Below are 17165 nucleotides of genomic sequence, written 5' to 3' on the forward strand. Positions count from 1 at the left end.
ACAGCCTTGAGTTGCATAAGGACCCCCACAGATCTGCATAAGCAGCAGCAGAAAGCAGTTGCTGCCTCCAGAACAGAAATGCAGAGTTTTCCCTGCTGTCAGCACCTGCGTCAGGCTCCCAGTTTCTCTTGAGATACAGCTCTTAATTGGGATAGATTGTACGTTTTCTGCCCAGCTCCCAGTTTAATTGCTAGTTTATGACTTAGCCTGTTTTGTGCTTTCCACGCTACTTCTTTCCTCACTTAATCTAATAGAATTATAGAAAGCATTGCTGAGAGGACCTCAGGAGGCCACACAGTTTATCCTTCTGCCCCAAGGCAGTATTTCATTTTCAAAAACATCATGTGTCTTTTGCTATCAGGTCAGATCGGTCCAAGATGTATAGTGGGTAAAGAAATGAAGCTTACCCAGGGGAGTCAATTGGCATAAAAGACTAAATCCAGCTCTTCAAGTCACTGAAGTTATATCAGAAATAACCCTGTTCCAAATGGTGTCATTTATCAGATCAGTCTTTTAAAAGATGTCCTTTCTTAAGTTTAAAGTCTTTAAAATGAACAGATCTCTAGAAGAAACTGTTTTGACAGCCCCATTTCAGTATATTTAATGCTTCATTATGAACAGCAGTGACCACTCCATTGTTAAGACTTAACAGATCTTATTACAGTGTGATCAGCTTTGAAACTCCTATTAATTCCAACAATAAAACCTGATCTTTCTGGAATTTTACATCCTGAATTTCAATCTGCAGTAGACTATGTCTGGCAAGACAAAACCAAACCATTAAAGCATCTTTAATATGACAACTTTACACAAATGAATTTCCAGTAAAATTTCAGAATGTCAGACAGCTTCTTAAGGCTTTTTCTTCCAAGACAATTTGACTAAAAATTCCATTTTTGTTTCCTTTTGTCTATTAATCTAAGAAGAAATGTCTTGCAGCCTTGGGAATAGATAATGCAGAAATTAGAAGGATAAAAAAAAAATCAGCTGGTGATGTATCAAGCTAAGTAAAGCAGGGCACAAGTATAACAGAGATTCTGTGCAGACCCATGAGGACCAAAGGAAAGGTAAGAAGGAGCGACTCCAGGGAGGAAAGAAATGGTTTTGTCTAATCAAACAAGCAAGCAGGAAAAAGGACTACACTTCTATTAAAACCAGTTAAAGGCCTGTTTGTTTCCTTCCCCTTCTTTTCAAATTTCAATTCTGGTTGAGCTGGGTCTTTTCTGTGTTGTAACACTCATGCTGAGCACCTGCAGCACTGCACAGCTGGACAAAGCAGAGGAGCTGTAAGAAGACAACAAGCTTCCTGGTCAGCAGACAGGCTTTCTGTCTTCCTCCCACTGTTCTCCACAGCATCTGTAATTCAGACTGATGCTAAGCCTATAAGCAGCAAACACAAATCCTCCCTCTACAGATGTGACTGCCAGTTAGTAAACAGGTAGGAGAAAATAACAGCTCCAGACTTTTACTCATCCTGCTGGTCCAGCTCACTTACTCACCACTCTGAACTTCACACAGAGACAAAACTACTTCCCACAATCTTCCCATGTTTGGCTCCCATGTTTTCTACCCCCTCTTCACTCCTAGCCTCTACAACCAAAGTCACAATTAAGCCAGGAAAATAGCAACAACCACCACTTGGATTAGGCTGGTATTATACAGCACATTAGCCAGGAAGGACAATATATTATGCTGTTAAAATAGATTTGAAAGGGTTGAGATTGTTATTGTCAAACACACTATTTTGAAGGACATTAAACTGTGTCCACACTAGTGCTTGAAATAGTCCTGTAAAAAGCAAGTTGGACAACATGCTTTAGACATGACTTCTTTTCTAATTGTGGTTGCGGCCTGTGGAAGAGGGAAAGGGGCAGTGGGTGAATTCCTACTGTTAGCTAATTAGATCATACATTTCCTCTCTCAGGCAATATATCTTTCCCTGCATGGGCTGCATTTTTCTTCACTAACTTCTCAAAAGCAGCTTCCCTATAAATCACAAATCACCACTGCAAGCATTCCCTTAATGAGCTCCTCCAGCCTTTGCATTTATTTTATAAAACAGCATTCACCAATCTTCATCTTACAGGTGCATTTAGAGTGTTTATTTGAAGTTATGGGAGGTCCTTCAGGTGCAGAGAGATAGACTCCCTGGTTAAAGATTGCACAAAATTCATTTTATTACCTATTCCCAAGGCATTCTTCCCCCTAGATACACCATGTCACAGGTGACATACACGTCTAGTATGTTATTTTCAATATGAAAAAATACGTGTCTTGTTTTGTGATCACATTGTCAATAGAATCAGAGGGAAATGAGATACCAAATAAAAACAAACCTTCTTTAGTTCTTTAACTGGATCAGCACAGCATCCAAAATAGCTTTTATTCTTACTAGTCAGAGTAAGAATAAAAGGTGCAGATACCAGCACCTGCAAGCAAGAGTCTATAAGGCCTATGTAAATCAACAAAAAACACCCAGGATTAACAAGAAAACCCGTGCTAGATACAAATGCTAGTAATGCTAATCTGGTTCAAAGAGAGTGAGTCTTCTAGTTACCCTAAGTTCATAGAGAATTCCTTCCTTCTTTGGAGAAAGCAGGAGCTTTCCCAGATTCTTCTGCCATTTTTGCATTGGCGTTTAGCAAAAGAACCTCTTGTTTTTCCTTCTTATAGATTGAGCTGCTACTCATCCTCTTTAACTGGTATTCATGCTCCCTAGTGAGTTCTCAGCATCAACACACTGTTGCCAGTGAAATGAGGCCACTGCTTCTCCAGATTCTTGAAGTGCTTCATAAAGTCTGCTACAACATCTGCAGCCATATTTCTTACGTTCAATTTAATGTACTTTTCCTAGCACTGGGCATAAAAATGTTTATAAACCACACATATAGAAGTCTTGAAACACAGATTCCTGAAAAGGCTGCCTGAAAAATCACTCAGTGCTCAGTCTCTACAAAACTCAGCTTCTCTTGCCCAAGGGAGTCTACTATAATCGGGAAGATAATGGTTAAATTTTTGAAACTCTTGGTGTTAGGCTCAGTTACAAGGCAGTACCTTATCACAGATGCTTTTGCATACTGCATTAGCAAAGACTCTATACATGGAACATCAGTACTCCACACAATACAGCAACTCTCTCTAGGCTTTTACCCTTTCTAATATGAAACTTCTAGCCAGACACAGCTGAGTCAGAGTAACTTAGCCAGGCTGTCTTTCATTTCCTTAGTTCTGTTTCCACTAGCAACATCAGAACCGTGGTCTTTTATCTGAAATTCAATGACAAGCAAAGAGACTTTAATAAGAGGACTCTGATTTTGAGATTGAGAGCTGAACCTAATCAGAACAGTATTGCCAAATTCAGCTGACAAAAATGACACAACAATATGTAAGATGATAAAGACATGAAGAAGAAAAGGTAACTTTTTGCAAGTTTTAGATTCATCTTTAGAATAGAAAAGGTATTCTTGCAATTTCACTCCATTTTGCAGCTAAGCCAGTTTGGATGTGCCTGCAGGAAGCCCTTCCTGCTCACTTCAAGGGAGGTGGCAGCCTCTGGAGAACTCCTGTGACCTGGGACCAGCAGAGGGCACTGCGTCACCAAGTGACAGCGGTTGGACGCGACACAGCTCCCACCAGGCAGGGACAGTGAGCCACGCCGAAGGAAAGAAACAGATTCTGGAAATTAGAAACATGCATTAGTCACCAGCACATCAATCCTACAACTGATAAAGGCAACAGTGCTAAAACTGGCCTCCAACTCTGGGTGCTCCTGGAAACACACTGAAATCCATCTCTGCCTCCACACATCTCAGTCTCTAGGCGTTGATTTTAAGGCAATAAGCCTCCTCCTGAAAATGCTTTTCAAGGGGTAGGGCCAAATCGGTCCTGCCCTGCAGTATATGCATCAAGGCTGGCTTAAATCGAAAAACATCCTGTCAGCTTCCTCTCTCCTTTTCCAAACCTCTAAATCCCTGCTTGTAGCAGCAGGAAGTCTGTTCAGACAAAAAGATACTAAAGCAAAGAGCTGGCAATTTCCATTCTGTCCTCCCCTTTTACTCTCCGCCTCCTCCAACCTAGCAGACTTTCAATGAGCAGAGAACCAAGTTAGAGGACATGAAAGGAATGCTGAGGTAGCAGCTTTAAAGAGTGTCTTTCTATTTGCCTATTTCTAGTTTATTTTGAATTACCAGAGGATGACCATGAAGCAAAAATATGAGCAAATAGCTCATATTTTTTCTTCTCTCTGTATTCAGTCCAGCAGGACTCTCAGTACTAGAAGAAGCTTAGAGGATAAATAAATCATACCAGTCAGGCTAGTGAGTGAAAAGTTTCCACTTTCTCTTTGTACAGCTGGTGGAATAACTTTGCCAGGATGTGGAAAGGGGCCTCAAAATTTTTCATTTCCTTCTGTAAAGAAATAAGAAAGTTGTCAATTGCAGATGGAATAAGCATTTGACTATTTCTGCTCTGTTTCACCAAAGAAGGATTAAAACTGAGTTAGATGACAAACAAGGTGAAGAGAGTTCCCAGTTATCTTTCTCTGCTTGAAAGAGAAGATAACTTTACACCCCCTTACACAGATGGTGAAAGTAGCAGATACTCACCACTGACATCTCACAGTATTCCAGGCCATGTTTCTCAGCCCACTCCTGTGCTTGTTCCTGCTGCACAACTCGACGATCAGCTAGGTCTGTTTTATTCCCCACTAAGACACCTACAGAAAAAAAGACATGGAAGGAAAGAAAAAAACCCAGCTCATCAATGCTGACTTGTAAGCCATAAATACTGGAATATTTGTAGAAGTAACTGAAGAAGTTGTAGGCGTGGCAAATAGTCTATAACTACCTAAAAAACATTCCAAAAAGGAAACATATTCAAGCCTTATCTGTTTTCTGATAAAAGCAAAGGAGTTGGAGGAAGCCATGTCTCCCACTGACTTAAAATAAATGCTTTACTCCACAGCTCAGCAGAAACAACTGCTGTCATACAAGAGGGGAGTAGATAACAAGAATCACACTCATTCTTACCTGGGATGTGCATCCCAACTGCTTGAGCCCTCAGCTTCTCCAACCATTTGTTACAGCTGTTGAAGGATTGCTCATTAGTGACATCATACACAAGGCACACGACGTTGGGTTGCTCCCACTGCACAGCAAGAAAGGAACACTGTCAGCTCTAATGAAACTGATGTGGTCAACAGCCATGCTGTAAACATAGCAAACACAGCTGCTAAGATGAAAATAAAAAGCCTAACACCCAGGAATCTTACGCCCTGGCTGAGGTTTCACATTTCAATTGACCCAACTAAATCACTGACATTGGGAGAGGTGGTTTTGCTTTCCTCCCAGTGCTGTCTGTTAGCCCTGCCCCTTTTATCAGCTCTGGCACTCATCTGATCCCCAGGGAAGATGATTTTCATGCTGAATCAGCACAAAATTAATCCTAGGAAATAAGCAGAAAGGTTTTCTTCCAGTTTGAGAAGCTGAGCCAGCTTCTAGAGAAGACCCCTGTAAAGGAGATCTAGTGCAAGTGTAAAAGTGGAATCGCTTTTGTAGACAGCGAAGCATTAGGTGGACTTAGCCATCTTATGAAAGCTTACATCAATTAACTGATTCTGCTTCTCAAAATGAGATAACACAGTAGAGAACTGTACAGGGAAGGTCACAAATATGTGAAGGAAAAAACCCAAGGGCAGGATTATGCTCAAGGACAAGAATGAATCCTGTTGGATCAAACACATCACTGTAACACAAAAAAAACCTCCCACTGTTGAAGTCGCAGCAAAACAGATGTTTTTCCAAGAAATAAAAATAACTTTAAACAACAGTACACAGAAATTCTCAGTTAAAGTTTCCTATTTCTTTTGTAAGAAAACTGCCTATCTGTTTTCCTTTCTCTGGAAAGTATTTCTTCTAGTACTTACGCAAGTTTTAGAGAGGTAGAACAGGATGCGTTGGCAACTGAGGTAATTGCTCCCATTTACACTAAAGACAAAGTTTGCTACATCTGCCAGACTGGGGAGCTCAGATCTTCAAAGCAAAAGCACTTCTTTGGAAGAAGAGGACTGTTACATAAGACTTACCAGTTTCTCCAGCATTTCAGAAAATAGATCTTTTCCTGCAGAGTCAAAAATGAAGAATTCCTGAAAGCGGAAACAGAAAGAAGGCTCTTGCCAAGAAAAATGCAGTGTAGGGAAAGGTTTTGGAAGTAAATACTGCAACTTGTAACTCCAACATTTTATTCAGTACAGCAGTGTCATGTCCCTAAGGGACAAATTCCCTGCACTGAGAAAACTCCGGATAGTATGAGAAAATAAGTAGCCATTTTTCAAGTATAAGCAGTAAAAGAGTTACTTCTAAGGCCCCAAGTCTAGTTTCCATCCCTACTGGAAACAGAGTATGTTAAGTGGGACAGTAACTACTACTGTTTATACAAAATTATATACATTCCATCAGTGGGAGTATAGGGCATTAAGGAAAAATAACAGATAAGCTTCAGCTTTTGTAGTTCCGAGAATCACGAACTAAACCTGAGTGCCCTAAAGGACAGAACAGAATCTCAACAAAGCTGGCAATAACTTTGGTTTAAAATTTTGTGTTGGATACAAGTATATAAAAATTACACTTTTAAGACTAAACTAACCCTGGAGCATCAGCAATTATACATGATCAGCCTCATTTCCTTAATGCAACTTAATTGCCCTATGAACATGCATAGTGGTCTTCCACCAGAATGAGACTCGTGTTGGGCTTGAGCTCTGGATGTCTCTTTCTGACCCAATTTATGTCACGAAAAAACTCACCACACTATCACTTGTCTCTGGAACTGATACAGCCTTCACCAACAATTCTATGCCCGCTGTCTGTCAAGAAGAATCAGGAAAATGAGGATCAGGAGAGTTTTTAAGAGCCTGTCCAACTGCATACCAACCGTGCATTGGATTGAGGCAATTCTTGTGAATCATTACAATTTCATCAAACACAGACCACTGGAAACTCAGCAATACTCCTCCTAGCTCTGGTAACCTAATCTCACCAATATGTCAAAGGCTCGTAGATTTGCTCAGCTGGGGGAAAAAGGAGGAGAACCAAAGAGATTTGCTTATTTACAGCTCAGAGTATTAGCTGAAGTCTGCAGGTCTACGCTCACTCTCACACTGCTGCTCTAACACACGCCTCAGAACGTTCTGCACTAACCATGTGATGAGCTAACATATGGGACTGAGATTATTTGTGCTTCTCCCACCTTTTATCTCATTCTGCTTTGTAGCTCATTTGTTTGTTCTATTTCTATCCTTAAATTCTGGTTTCCATCTTTATTTCAATGAATAAACATATTTTAGGTTTTTTTTTCTTCCACACTCATATTTTCCTTTTTTTACTTTACTTATATTTACTTTTATTTTTATCCTGCTTCTGATTAGTCATCACCATTGATTCTTACACTGAAAGACTGCAAACTGTATCCTCTTCATCTGGGAACAGTTTCTGTAGATTATAATTATCTTGGGGCTATGCAGCACATCTTGGTGTTTGCACAGTGATAAGCGCACTGTCCACATCCACATTTAATAGCTGGAATTAAAAGCTTTCTCCTTCAGCAGTGCTTTTTCATAGAGTAGTCCCTAAAGGGGGAAGCTCTCTAACACCACAAAACCTTGTGAAAACATTGGTTCAGTAGGAAAATCACAAGATTAACTAAATTATTCTGCCTTAAGTTTCAACACCAGCACCTACATAATGCAGACTTACAGAATGTTAAATGCTTTCTTTTCAGAATCTAGGGTGCAAGAAAGAAAGCCCTCTAAGATCCCACCTTGAATGCCTCAACTTAAAATCATATTTATTTTGTTCTAGGCCTCTCAGTTTTCCCACTCATCTTAGAAAAAATTTAGACAGCAGTCTGAGCCTGTTGTATGCTTACCAGTGTGTAGTTCTTCTGAAAATGAGCCCCATCACTGCGAAACATCTGGGCTAAAGCACTCTTACCCACAGCTGGATCTCCTGCAAAACCAAAAACATAAAATATTTTTGCTTCATACTAGAGAATCTTATTTTTCCTCCGTTCTGATACTATCAATGTTGTAAGAGCCCAGATGCTCTAACTCTGAATACAGGTAATTTAACTGTCACATGAAGCACAAAACCATCTCAAAGATAATACCCACATGAGGAAATGAATATTGCCATTAGGCATACTGGTGGCTGACATCTGATTTCTGACCTATGCACAACAACGAACGACTGCCACATCAAGGTGGAACTGCTGTTTGTTCTAAAATTCATGTTTACTCCACAGCCCTTACCTAGGAATTAAAATTTCCCAGATATGTTATCATGTAGTGAAAACTACAATGTGAAAAGGGACTGGGCTTCCTAGGAGGCTATTTCTTCTCCTTAGGTTATCCATCTCCCCAGACTCAAATCCTTGTTATATACTGAGACAAAGCTGCTTAAGCTGGTAACATTTCTCAATGAACTCTTCTTGCTGACCCTGCTAAGAGAGCAACTCTTGCTGACTCAATGCTGCTGGTGGCTCATTAGTTGCATCCTGAGCATAACAGAAGCAAACGTCAGAGAGAAAGCACATGGCTGGAGAGAAGAGCCTGCTGATTCATCCCTGTATGGAAGGAAAAGCAAGGGGCTTTGGGTTTTGCTCTTCTAGAGCCAAGGCTTTCTGATATGGCTTGCACAACACTCCAGGCAAACCTGACAGCTGCCTGCTTTGGCCTGCTCTTACAAAACTCTGAGATCCAAAGCAATCACAGGATCACAGAACAGAATACGCTGAGTTGGAAGGGACCCACAAGGATCACTGGGTCCAACTCCTGGCCCTGCACAGGACCATCCCCAAGAGCCACACCATGCGACTCTTAAGAATATAGTCCAAATGCTTTTTCAACTCTGTCAGGCTTGGTGCTGTGACCCCCTCCCTGGGGAGCTGTTACAGAGCCCAGTCACCGTTGGGGTGAAGAACCTTTTTCTAACATCCAACCTAAACCTCCTCTGACACAACTTCAGGCCATTTCCTCAGACTCTGCAGAACTCACATATGCCCATATTACTACATGAAAAAGATGATAAATCATAACCCTTTCTAAACAAAGACTTAATGCTTCCAAAGAGCTTATCATATCTCCACGTAATGTCTGGCTAGCCTGGATAGTTAAAAGGACAAGAACCAGTAATTAAAAACCTCAGTGCTTCAAGCCTTACGCTCAAAGGCATAATCATAACAGCCAAGCCTGGAATACAAGTCTTTCACATTATGTTGTTAATAAATAAAGCCAGAAAGGAAGTATTTTACATTAAGTTGTTAATGAATAAACCAAGAAAGGGGTATATTTTTGACTCCATTACAGCTTCCTAATGGTGTTTTGAAGGAAATTGGTTAAGCCCTCTGCTCACATACTATTACAGAGGAGGAAGGGTGTTTTGGATAGTGACAATTACCCCTAGATGCATTAACCAAATGTAGTTCTTGCTTAAACATTTTTAGCATGCTTGTTAACTTTGAGCTGAGCTGGGCTCATAATATTTAGACAGGAAAATCTGGTAAGTCAGCTTGTTTGTTCTCTGATCAGTTCAAGCCTGTGCGGAAGACAACACTCTGTTCTGAGTGGAAGCTATTCTGTATTTCAATAGACAATTAGATCTGTCTTTGTAAAATGAGATAGAGAGGCACACATTGCTCCAAACTGAGCAGGCATCAGCCAGCACAAATTCTTAACTAATGCATTGCCTTTCTTTCACTCGACAGCCCCAGGTGTTCTTTCCCTCTTTATTCTTTGCCATCCTCTTAAGCCCATCACACCAGTACACCTCCTCAAAGTAAATTTTCTTGCCCTTTTCAGTTTAGTCTGGTGTGCCAGTAGTGCATCTTACAGTATTTATTCTATCCATATTTCTGTTATTCTGCCAGAATATGTAGGGTCTTTCAAAAATGCCTGCTACTGCCAGCTGTTTCTCTACAATGAAAACCTTTGTGGAGTGTCTCCATAGTAAGCTCAGACAACAGATATTTTTACTTTATGCCTGTAAATGACCCTTGAGCTAACACAGGAATCATCTTCTATTGACAATTCAATAGTCTCTGTTTTGCTAATAAGAGCCCTTTCCCCCTGTTCTTTTTGACCTTGGTGTAGCTCCCAATTCTGTGTCACTGGCTCTTCATAACCATTTCCTTAGGTCCACAAGAGCTCCCAGTTCCATTTCTGATGGGTTTGCTCCTATTTATGTAACTGCATATTCTTGTTCTCTTTAGGTTGTTGTGGTTACTCATGTCTTTGGTCCCTTTCACTCTAGTGGCTTTTTCTGCAACAGAGAATCTATTTTTCCTGGTCTGCTTCACTAATTTATTACTTTTAATAATACATGGATATTATTGTGCCACACAAAAGAATGACATATGAGATAGGACATTCCTGTTCTTCGTGCTGTGAACAGAATTGAAAAGGCCGCTCTAGACCCAATAAAGATTAAGGACATAAACAGGTGATCTAAAGAAAACCTATGTGATTTTAAAATGGTTGTGGAATTGGCCTTTGGTAACACTAAACAACAAAACTGGATAGACTTCGGCAAAGCCAGTATATTGGGAGCAGGAAACTTCCAAATTGGAAATGATGCCTACGTTTCAAGTGTAGAAGATGGGCAAGAGACTCATGCTGTTCACAGCAGTAGAGCCACAAGGGAGATCCATTCTTTTGCCTTTGCCAAAGACCACATCTGGCTTTGTGTGAGTTGATGGCCAGCTGCTTCTGAGGTTAAAAAAGGCAAACACTTTATTCTGGATGAAATAATTTGGAATGAAGAGTTAAACCTGGGAGATGACTGCGCACAAAGGTTTTATAGATTTGTGCTTTTGGCTGAGGTTGCACAGAGCTTCAATGTAGAAGGAGTGGAAAAAATAAAAAGCTTTTTCATAAAGTTCTAACAGCCAGCTGTACTCACTTTCACACCTGCATAATCCATCCTGATTAAATAAACTGGTGTCTTCACCTCATTTTTTTCTCAGGTTAGCCTCTAAATTGTTTTGGGGAAAAGATGCCACTGTGAAGTGCTCATCCTTCTACTCTTTGTTTAGGCTTTACCTTTCTATCATACTCTCAGAATCATCCTAATTTCTGACATGAACTTTTCACATCAGCCCAAAGCAAGACTCACAAATGAGGCAGGACTCAGCTACCTACCCTGCTCCCTTCACGTTTTCTCCAATCTCTGCACCTACCTTTCCACACTGCAGAAATACTCTTTTTGGTGTGGGTTTTTGCCCTCTTTCTCAGATCCTGTCCTCGAATTTCAGCCGAACCAGCTGCACCTCACACCCTCCCTGGGCACTGCTCGACTCCACGTGTTAGGCGGGGGCGGGTACCGAGTGCTAATAACACACACGACTTCGGCTGCTCCCGTCCCCAGGCAGCCGAGGTCTCCCTTCTCTCCCACCGCCTCTCTCCCCACCTCTTCTCCGGTGGGGCGGCCCCTGCACGAGGGGCTGTGGGAAGCCGGGCCGCCTGCGCTGCCGGCCTCGACCGACCCCACGGCGCCCGCTCTGGTCCTGTGTGGGCAGCGGGGCGGATGAGAGCGGGCGGGCCGGACTCACCTGCCAGCAGGCACTTGGCAGAGAGCTTCACCATCGCGCCGGCCCGGGCCTGGACGGCGGCGGCGGGACCGCCCCCGCGCTGAGCCGAGGCCTTGGCAACCGCGGGGCCCTGGCAACAGAGCGACCGCCCGCCCATTCCCATTGGCTGCAAGCCCTGCTCATCAAGGCCACCCACAGTTATTATTGGTTCTCTCGTTTCTCCCCGCCCACTAGTCGTACCGTCAATCAAAACAGGCGCCCGCCCCTCCCGGTGGCGCCGCGGTGGTACTGGAGACGCGAAAGGGAATTCTGCCTGGCAACTAAGGACGTCATCGAGAGCCGGCTTGTTATTGGGTAGAACACAGGGGACCTTCACCGCGGGGCTGAAATGACCCTCTGGGGGCATGGCAGAAAATGATAAAAGTTACGGGCAAGGAGCTGCGGCAGCCCCAAGGCGGGAAGAGGCGAACGGTGGGAGCAGCCTCCACTTCCTGCCTGTGAGCCCGCAGAGCGCGATGTTCTGTGCGGAAGGGCCCCGGCTCTGTGCGCCTTGCTGCGCATGCGCGCGGCGGGAGCGCGGCCTGCCCCGGCCTGCGCGTCCGTCGCGCCGGGCCCGGCGTTTGGGTCACGCTTCCCTCAGGGCTCGGGAGGGAGCGGAGCTGCCCCGGGCCCGAGCTTTGGGTCACGCTTCTGTCAGGGCTCGGGCCCGAGCTTTGGGTCACGTTTTCCTCAGCCTTGGGCCCGAGCTTTGGGTCACGCTTCTGTCAGGGCTCGGGCAGCAGCGGAGCTGCCCCAGGCCCGAGCTTTGCTGCGGCGGCTCCGAAGTCGGCCGCGAAGCCGGGTCAGCGCGGTGGGAACAGGCGGCTTGTGAGGCCGCTGTCACCCTGTGGGAGCGGAGCTGCGCTCCTTCCCTGGCTGGGCAGCAGCTGATCCGCGCTCCTTTGCTCCAGTGCACACTTTTCCTTGTGTTTGGCAATGTTGATGTACTCACAGAGAAAGTTCTCTTGCTTGCTGATTTCTTAGCTGCTTGCTCCTTCACGCACCCCCCCCCTTGTTAATTTTTGTAGCCTTTCAGTCTACAGTGGGTTAATGTCTTTATTTGTTTTTTCATATTTTAAAAATATTTCTACAAAGCTCTCCCTTGGCTACTATTAAACTATTTCTGTGCCTTATTCTTTGAACTGATTTTCTGTTTTCCTTAAGCAGTCCAAGTGAGTGGATTTGGGTAGGAGTCGGAAAAGAGGACCACGAAACTTCCTGGGTTTTCCCTTCCTTGCAGCTTCTTTGAAAGATCTGTGCCTCCAAAAATCATGCCATTAATAGCAGTCCATGTATTTTTTAGGGTATAAACTTTGCTTGGCTGCACTTTGGATTGTTTATTCTGGAACACAGAATGTGCTTACTGTGGGAAGCAGTGAGTAAGCTTGGGAAGAGCAGAATAATCAATAATGCATCTGTATTTGGGTTATAACATTGGACGTTCCAAGAGTCGAAAATAAAATTTTCCAAGTTTTGTTTTAATGTCAACATTTTATTTTAATGTGACTGCTTAGAAGGCAGCTCTTTTACCTTTCCTGGGATAAATTGCCTGTGACATGTCTAGCCAGGCAAGAAAATAACATAAAATCAATGAGAACCTATAGCTGAATCAAAGGAGTCTTCTATATGCACATAAAATACCATTGAGTAGAACATTTTTATCTATGTGATAAAAACATGAAGGGGACTTGACTACCCTGAGTGGGCAGACTTCAACTGTAGATGATGACTTGTAGTAAAATATAGTGATGGAGTCACTACTGTTCCTTTAAAAAGGAAAAGAAAAATTAATCCCAGGTCTCATTATTACTTTCCCTGTTTTCCATCCCCAAATCTTCCATCACATAAAACAGATGTGGACTATTGATGTTCTCCATCACTTATGTCTAAATAGCTTACCTCCTCTTTCATCTTTTTTGCCTTCCACTCCATCCTCTGAGAGATTCACTTGTGTCTGCGTCATTCCGTTTTTGCAATCTTTGCATTATCCTTTGTTGTCTATTTGTAATATTGCCCCAGTTTACTGACAGATCTCCAAGCGAATGCTTTGAGGCTCCATGATGATGTACTTGAGGTTTATTGATCGTGGCTGCAGTGTGGTGGTATCCATCAGCATTCACTGGGTCACAAACACCCCCGGCATTTTACACTGGGATCGCTGCAATGGAAGGCATAGATTATGTTGGAAGTGAGATTTTCATTGCTACTGAAAATTTTTGCTTGGAATCTGGATATCTCCTTCCTGCTTGCTGCTTTCATATTAGCACGCTGATCCTTTATCCCATTCCCTCATTTCCTACCTCTGCATGCATGTGTGCACAGAACTCTTAATGGATTTGTATCCTCTCTATTTCTTCTGTCCTTTTACCCCACAATATTTTTTTTTACCCAATCTATCTTTTCCTCTTCCTGACTTCTCACAGGTATAAGTTGTTCCCCTAGCAGCATTGACAGTGATAGATTAAGGATGGAATTACTTATCTGCACCTTGTAATCCAAACAGAATCACAGTCTGCTGTTAGCAGTCCACAGGGGTTGCTGCTGAATAAATTGGAATGCTGGTAGCTGTGCTCACTGAAGCTTCTCTCATCTTGAATACGTGAGAAAGAGCGAAGAGGAACCCTGTGGATTTAAACAAAAGAAAAACCCCAACAACAGAGGGTGATGCCCTTATCCTAGAGATGTGTTTATTAGGTTCAATCCTGTATTTAGCAGCCAAGGAGGAATAGAACACTCTTTTCATTCACACATTTAATTTTTCCCTCAAATGAAAAAAGATTATTTTGAATGGGAAGTGCCCCTTCTTTCATGTGAGCAGGCAAAGTTTCCCTGACAGGCACAAGACCCTGAAATTTGAAGTCACATTCCCTTAGGTAATGGTCACAAAGCAGCAGTCAAACTGCATGTGTGTCTGTGTGCCGTGTGTGGCTCGCATTTCATCTGGCTGCAGAAGGCAGCAGTGGTGGAGCTGCATCTCCAGCAGGAGTGGCAGGGAATTTCAGACACCAGGTAAGGCTCTACAATGGGGATTAAACTGAGGTTGTGTGGTCTTTTAGACTGAGGTATGGTTGGTGTTCCAGGTCCTGTCAGGCACTCATTATCTTCTTCATAGAGCATACCTGTTAAAAAGTGATTTTTTTCTGAGGCAGAATTCACTAATATTGCTAGGACTTGTTTTCACAGTTGTTCATCCATCGATGCAAACATTCTGGATGTGTTCAGAACTGAGCAGGTTACAACCTGTAACTTGAACCTGCTGCCTGATAAAAGCTACTGAGGAAGAACTGTCGCTTTCTTTGGAGTAAGCAGTGCTTCGCAGGAGGGCATTAATGTTGATGAAAGCGAATTAGTAGGTCTTTCTGTAAGAAATCTCTTAAATACAAAGTATTTCATCAGTTCTTTTTTAAATCTTATGTTACTAGAAGAGAGCAGTGTGACAAAATGTCTTCAGAAGTATCTTGTGAATGAATATTCAGAATTCATGCAGCTTTTTAAATCTGCATAGATTCTTATAGGATTGACTATGAATGTTTACTGGTATGCCTGGAGAGCTGTGAAAGTTGCAAGAAAGGATGTGTAAATTTTATTGTAGATTTCCATTCTTTACACTTCCCCCAAGCGGTGGAATAAATAGATACTCCATCTATTTTGAGGGCTACTTCATTTGGCATCCCCCAAACCCAGCTTTTATTTCTCTTCAGAGTGGGGCTATTAGCACAGAAGTGAGAATTTGGATGCTTTCTCTAGCTCTGTTGATAACACCATTATAGTTCAGGTCTTCAGATTTTGCTCTTTTGTGGTGGGGGTTGAGGCACAGATCTGAAGGCTTTTTGGCTGAGAGTCGGTGCACTGAAATGTAAAATGATACAAAATGGTTGAATCAGCCAAAGGATTTGTTGGCAGCTACAACAGCCCTTCTGACTGATCTGGCTTATCTGCCATTTGTTTCTGATCTACTCCATTGGGAGAATGGAAGTTAGAAATGGATGGCAGTTGTAGCATCAATGGAAAGTGGTAAATTACTAAATGTAGGGTAGGTACCTCTACAGCTTGGTTGGAGTATGCTGATTGTAACTGTTATGTCCTCTATTCTGATGAATATGAAAGGAGGGAAAGATTTCTCAAGGATGCATTCAAATCCACAGGGATGAAAATAAAGAGAATTTCCAGAGAGCAATTATTCTGCATATGTCTGGAAAAATTCCAGCTCGAATCTTATTTTCTTGTTCATCCACATGGAAGTTTGAAAAAGTGCTGGGAAGAAGCCCTGAAATCTTTATTTAATTTTTAATAATACTCCCCAAAGCAGGAGATAGTGGGCTGTTGGTCAGGGAGCCGGAGCGTCACACAGAAAGCTGTCTGGATCTCTCCATGGGGCAGTGTCTGTGACAGACTGAGGGCTTGCTGTGGCCTTGTGTGTGGCCTGAGCCTTCCCAGCCACGAGCGCTGTTACTGGAGCCATCCCCGTGCTCTCCTGCACAGGGGGATCAGGTGCTGGGGAGGGAGAACCAAGCATGCTCCTGCATCCCAGGGAAGGGGTTAATCTGTCAAACAGAGAGTGCATGAATATGTGGCAGCTTTAAATGAGCTACCCACAATTCCAGCATGCCAGTCATTATGTGCTGATGATGACTATGATAGCAGCTGGGGATCTTTTTTTGGATCTTTAGCTGCTGTCTGCTTAGAAGGCAGATGCTAGGCTTTCAGTAATACTATATCTTATGTTCAGAACTGCAAGACAGATTGCATTCAAATAATGAGATTTATTAAAAAATATAAGTTAATGTTTGGGTTTATATCCTATTTTTTTAGGCTTTGAATGTTCAAGGCTTTCTCTGTAGGCATGACAGCTAGAATTTTTTTCTCTTTGCTGCAAACTAAGATTCAACCATGTGACTCCAGGACCTGGAGGTTTAATGGAGGAAGGAGAAGTGAAATATTTGAGACTCCTAATTAAATTTTCAAAAGTTTACAGCACTCTGTTTTCTAGTCTCATCCCTTTTATAACAGGCTAAATTTTTGGGCACCAACTTTTTCACCTTAATGATGTCCTTTCTTTTCAAGGTCAATTTATTATAATAAAATATCTTCCACTCCAGGCTTTTCAAATCCTCACTCTAATAATGCCAGTATTTCCTGCTCTGGATTTCCTTTTCCTGAGACTCTGAATTTCAATGTTGTTCACCCTCTGACCTCTGTCTCAGAGCTCTCTGTCCATTTACTTCCTGCTTCAGAAGCAAGGCTTCTGCTCCTGCCCCCAGTAGCTGCTCACACCAGCTACTTCTTTCCTTTTCTGGCTGAGCCTTGCTGGTCAAAATCTTTCTAGGTTTTCTTCCTACAGGTGTAGGGTCTTGATTCCTGCTTCTGATGAAGCTTTAAACTTCTGGGCTATGCAGTGAACTGATAAAAATTCTGAGAGAGAAGGATTCAGAGCTTGTAAAAATAGGATAAAAAAATACGTGGGAGCCTTTCATTGTTACTTGTTCAATGCTTTGTATTCAACAGACTAGATGGAATTTCAGGTTAATTTTGACCTATCAGACCTT

The 17165-nt window shown here is 42.5% G+C and overlaps 1 protein-coding gene across 1 annotated transcript; it reads right to left on the reverse strand.

Moving 5' to 3' along the window:
• Positions 1-1652: 1652 nt before the first annotated feature.
• Positions 1653-11705, reverse strand: IFT27 (intraflagellar transport 27). The gene is made up of 8 exons (XM_030960060.1): positions 11602-11705; positions 7924-8003; positions 6803-6862; positions 6083-6142; positions 5028-5145; positions 4605-4714; positions 4306-4407; positions 1653-3675 (listed from the first exon to the last, which is right to left on the reverse strand). The coding sequence occupies exons 1-7, from the start codon at positions 11633-11635 to the stop codon at positions 4309-4311; spliced, it is 561 nt and encodes a 186-aa protein (XP_030815920.1). The 5' UTR covers positions 11636-11705; the 3' UTR covers positions 1653-3675; positions 4306-4308.
• Positions 11706-17165: the final 5460 nt, after the last annotated feature.

The sequence above is a fragment of the Camarhynchus parvulus genome, chromosome 1A, assembly GCF_901933205.1.
Source record: "Camarhynchus parvulus chromosome 1A, STF_HiC, whole genome shotgun sequence".
Taxonomy (NCBI): Eukaryota; Metazoa; Chordata; class Aves; order Passeriformes; family Thraupidae; genus Camarhynchus; species Camarhynchus parvulus.

What these genes read in the sequence shown, in the direction of transcription:
- IFT27 (XM_030960060.1), bottom strand. Translation starts at nt 11,635, where the DNA reads ATGGTGAAGCTCTCTGCCAAGTGCCTGCTGGCAG. An exon ending in TGCCAAGTGCCTGCTGGCAG is followed by an intron (nt 8,004 to 11,601) that starts GTGAGTCCGGCC and finishes TTGGTTTTGCAG; the next exon opens with GAGATCCAGCTGTGGGTAAG. An exon ending in CAGAGACAAGTGATAGTGTG is followed by an intron (nt 6,143 to 6,802) that starts GTGAGTTTTTTC and finishes TTCCGCTTTCAG; the next exon opens with GAATTCTTCATTTTTGACTC.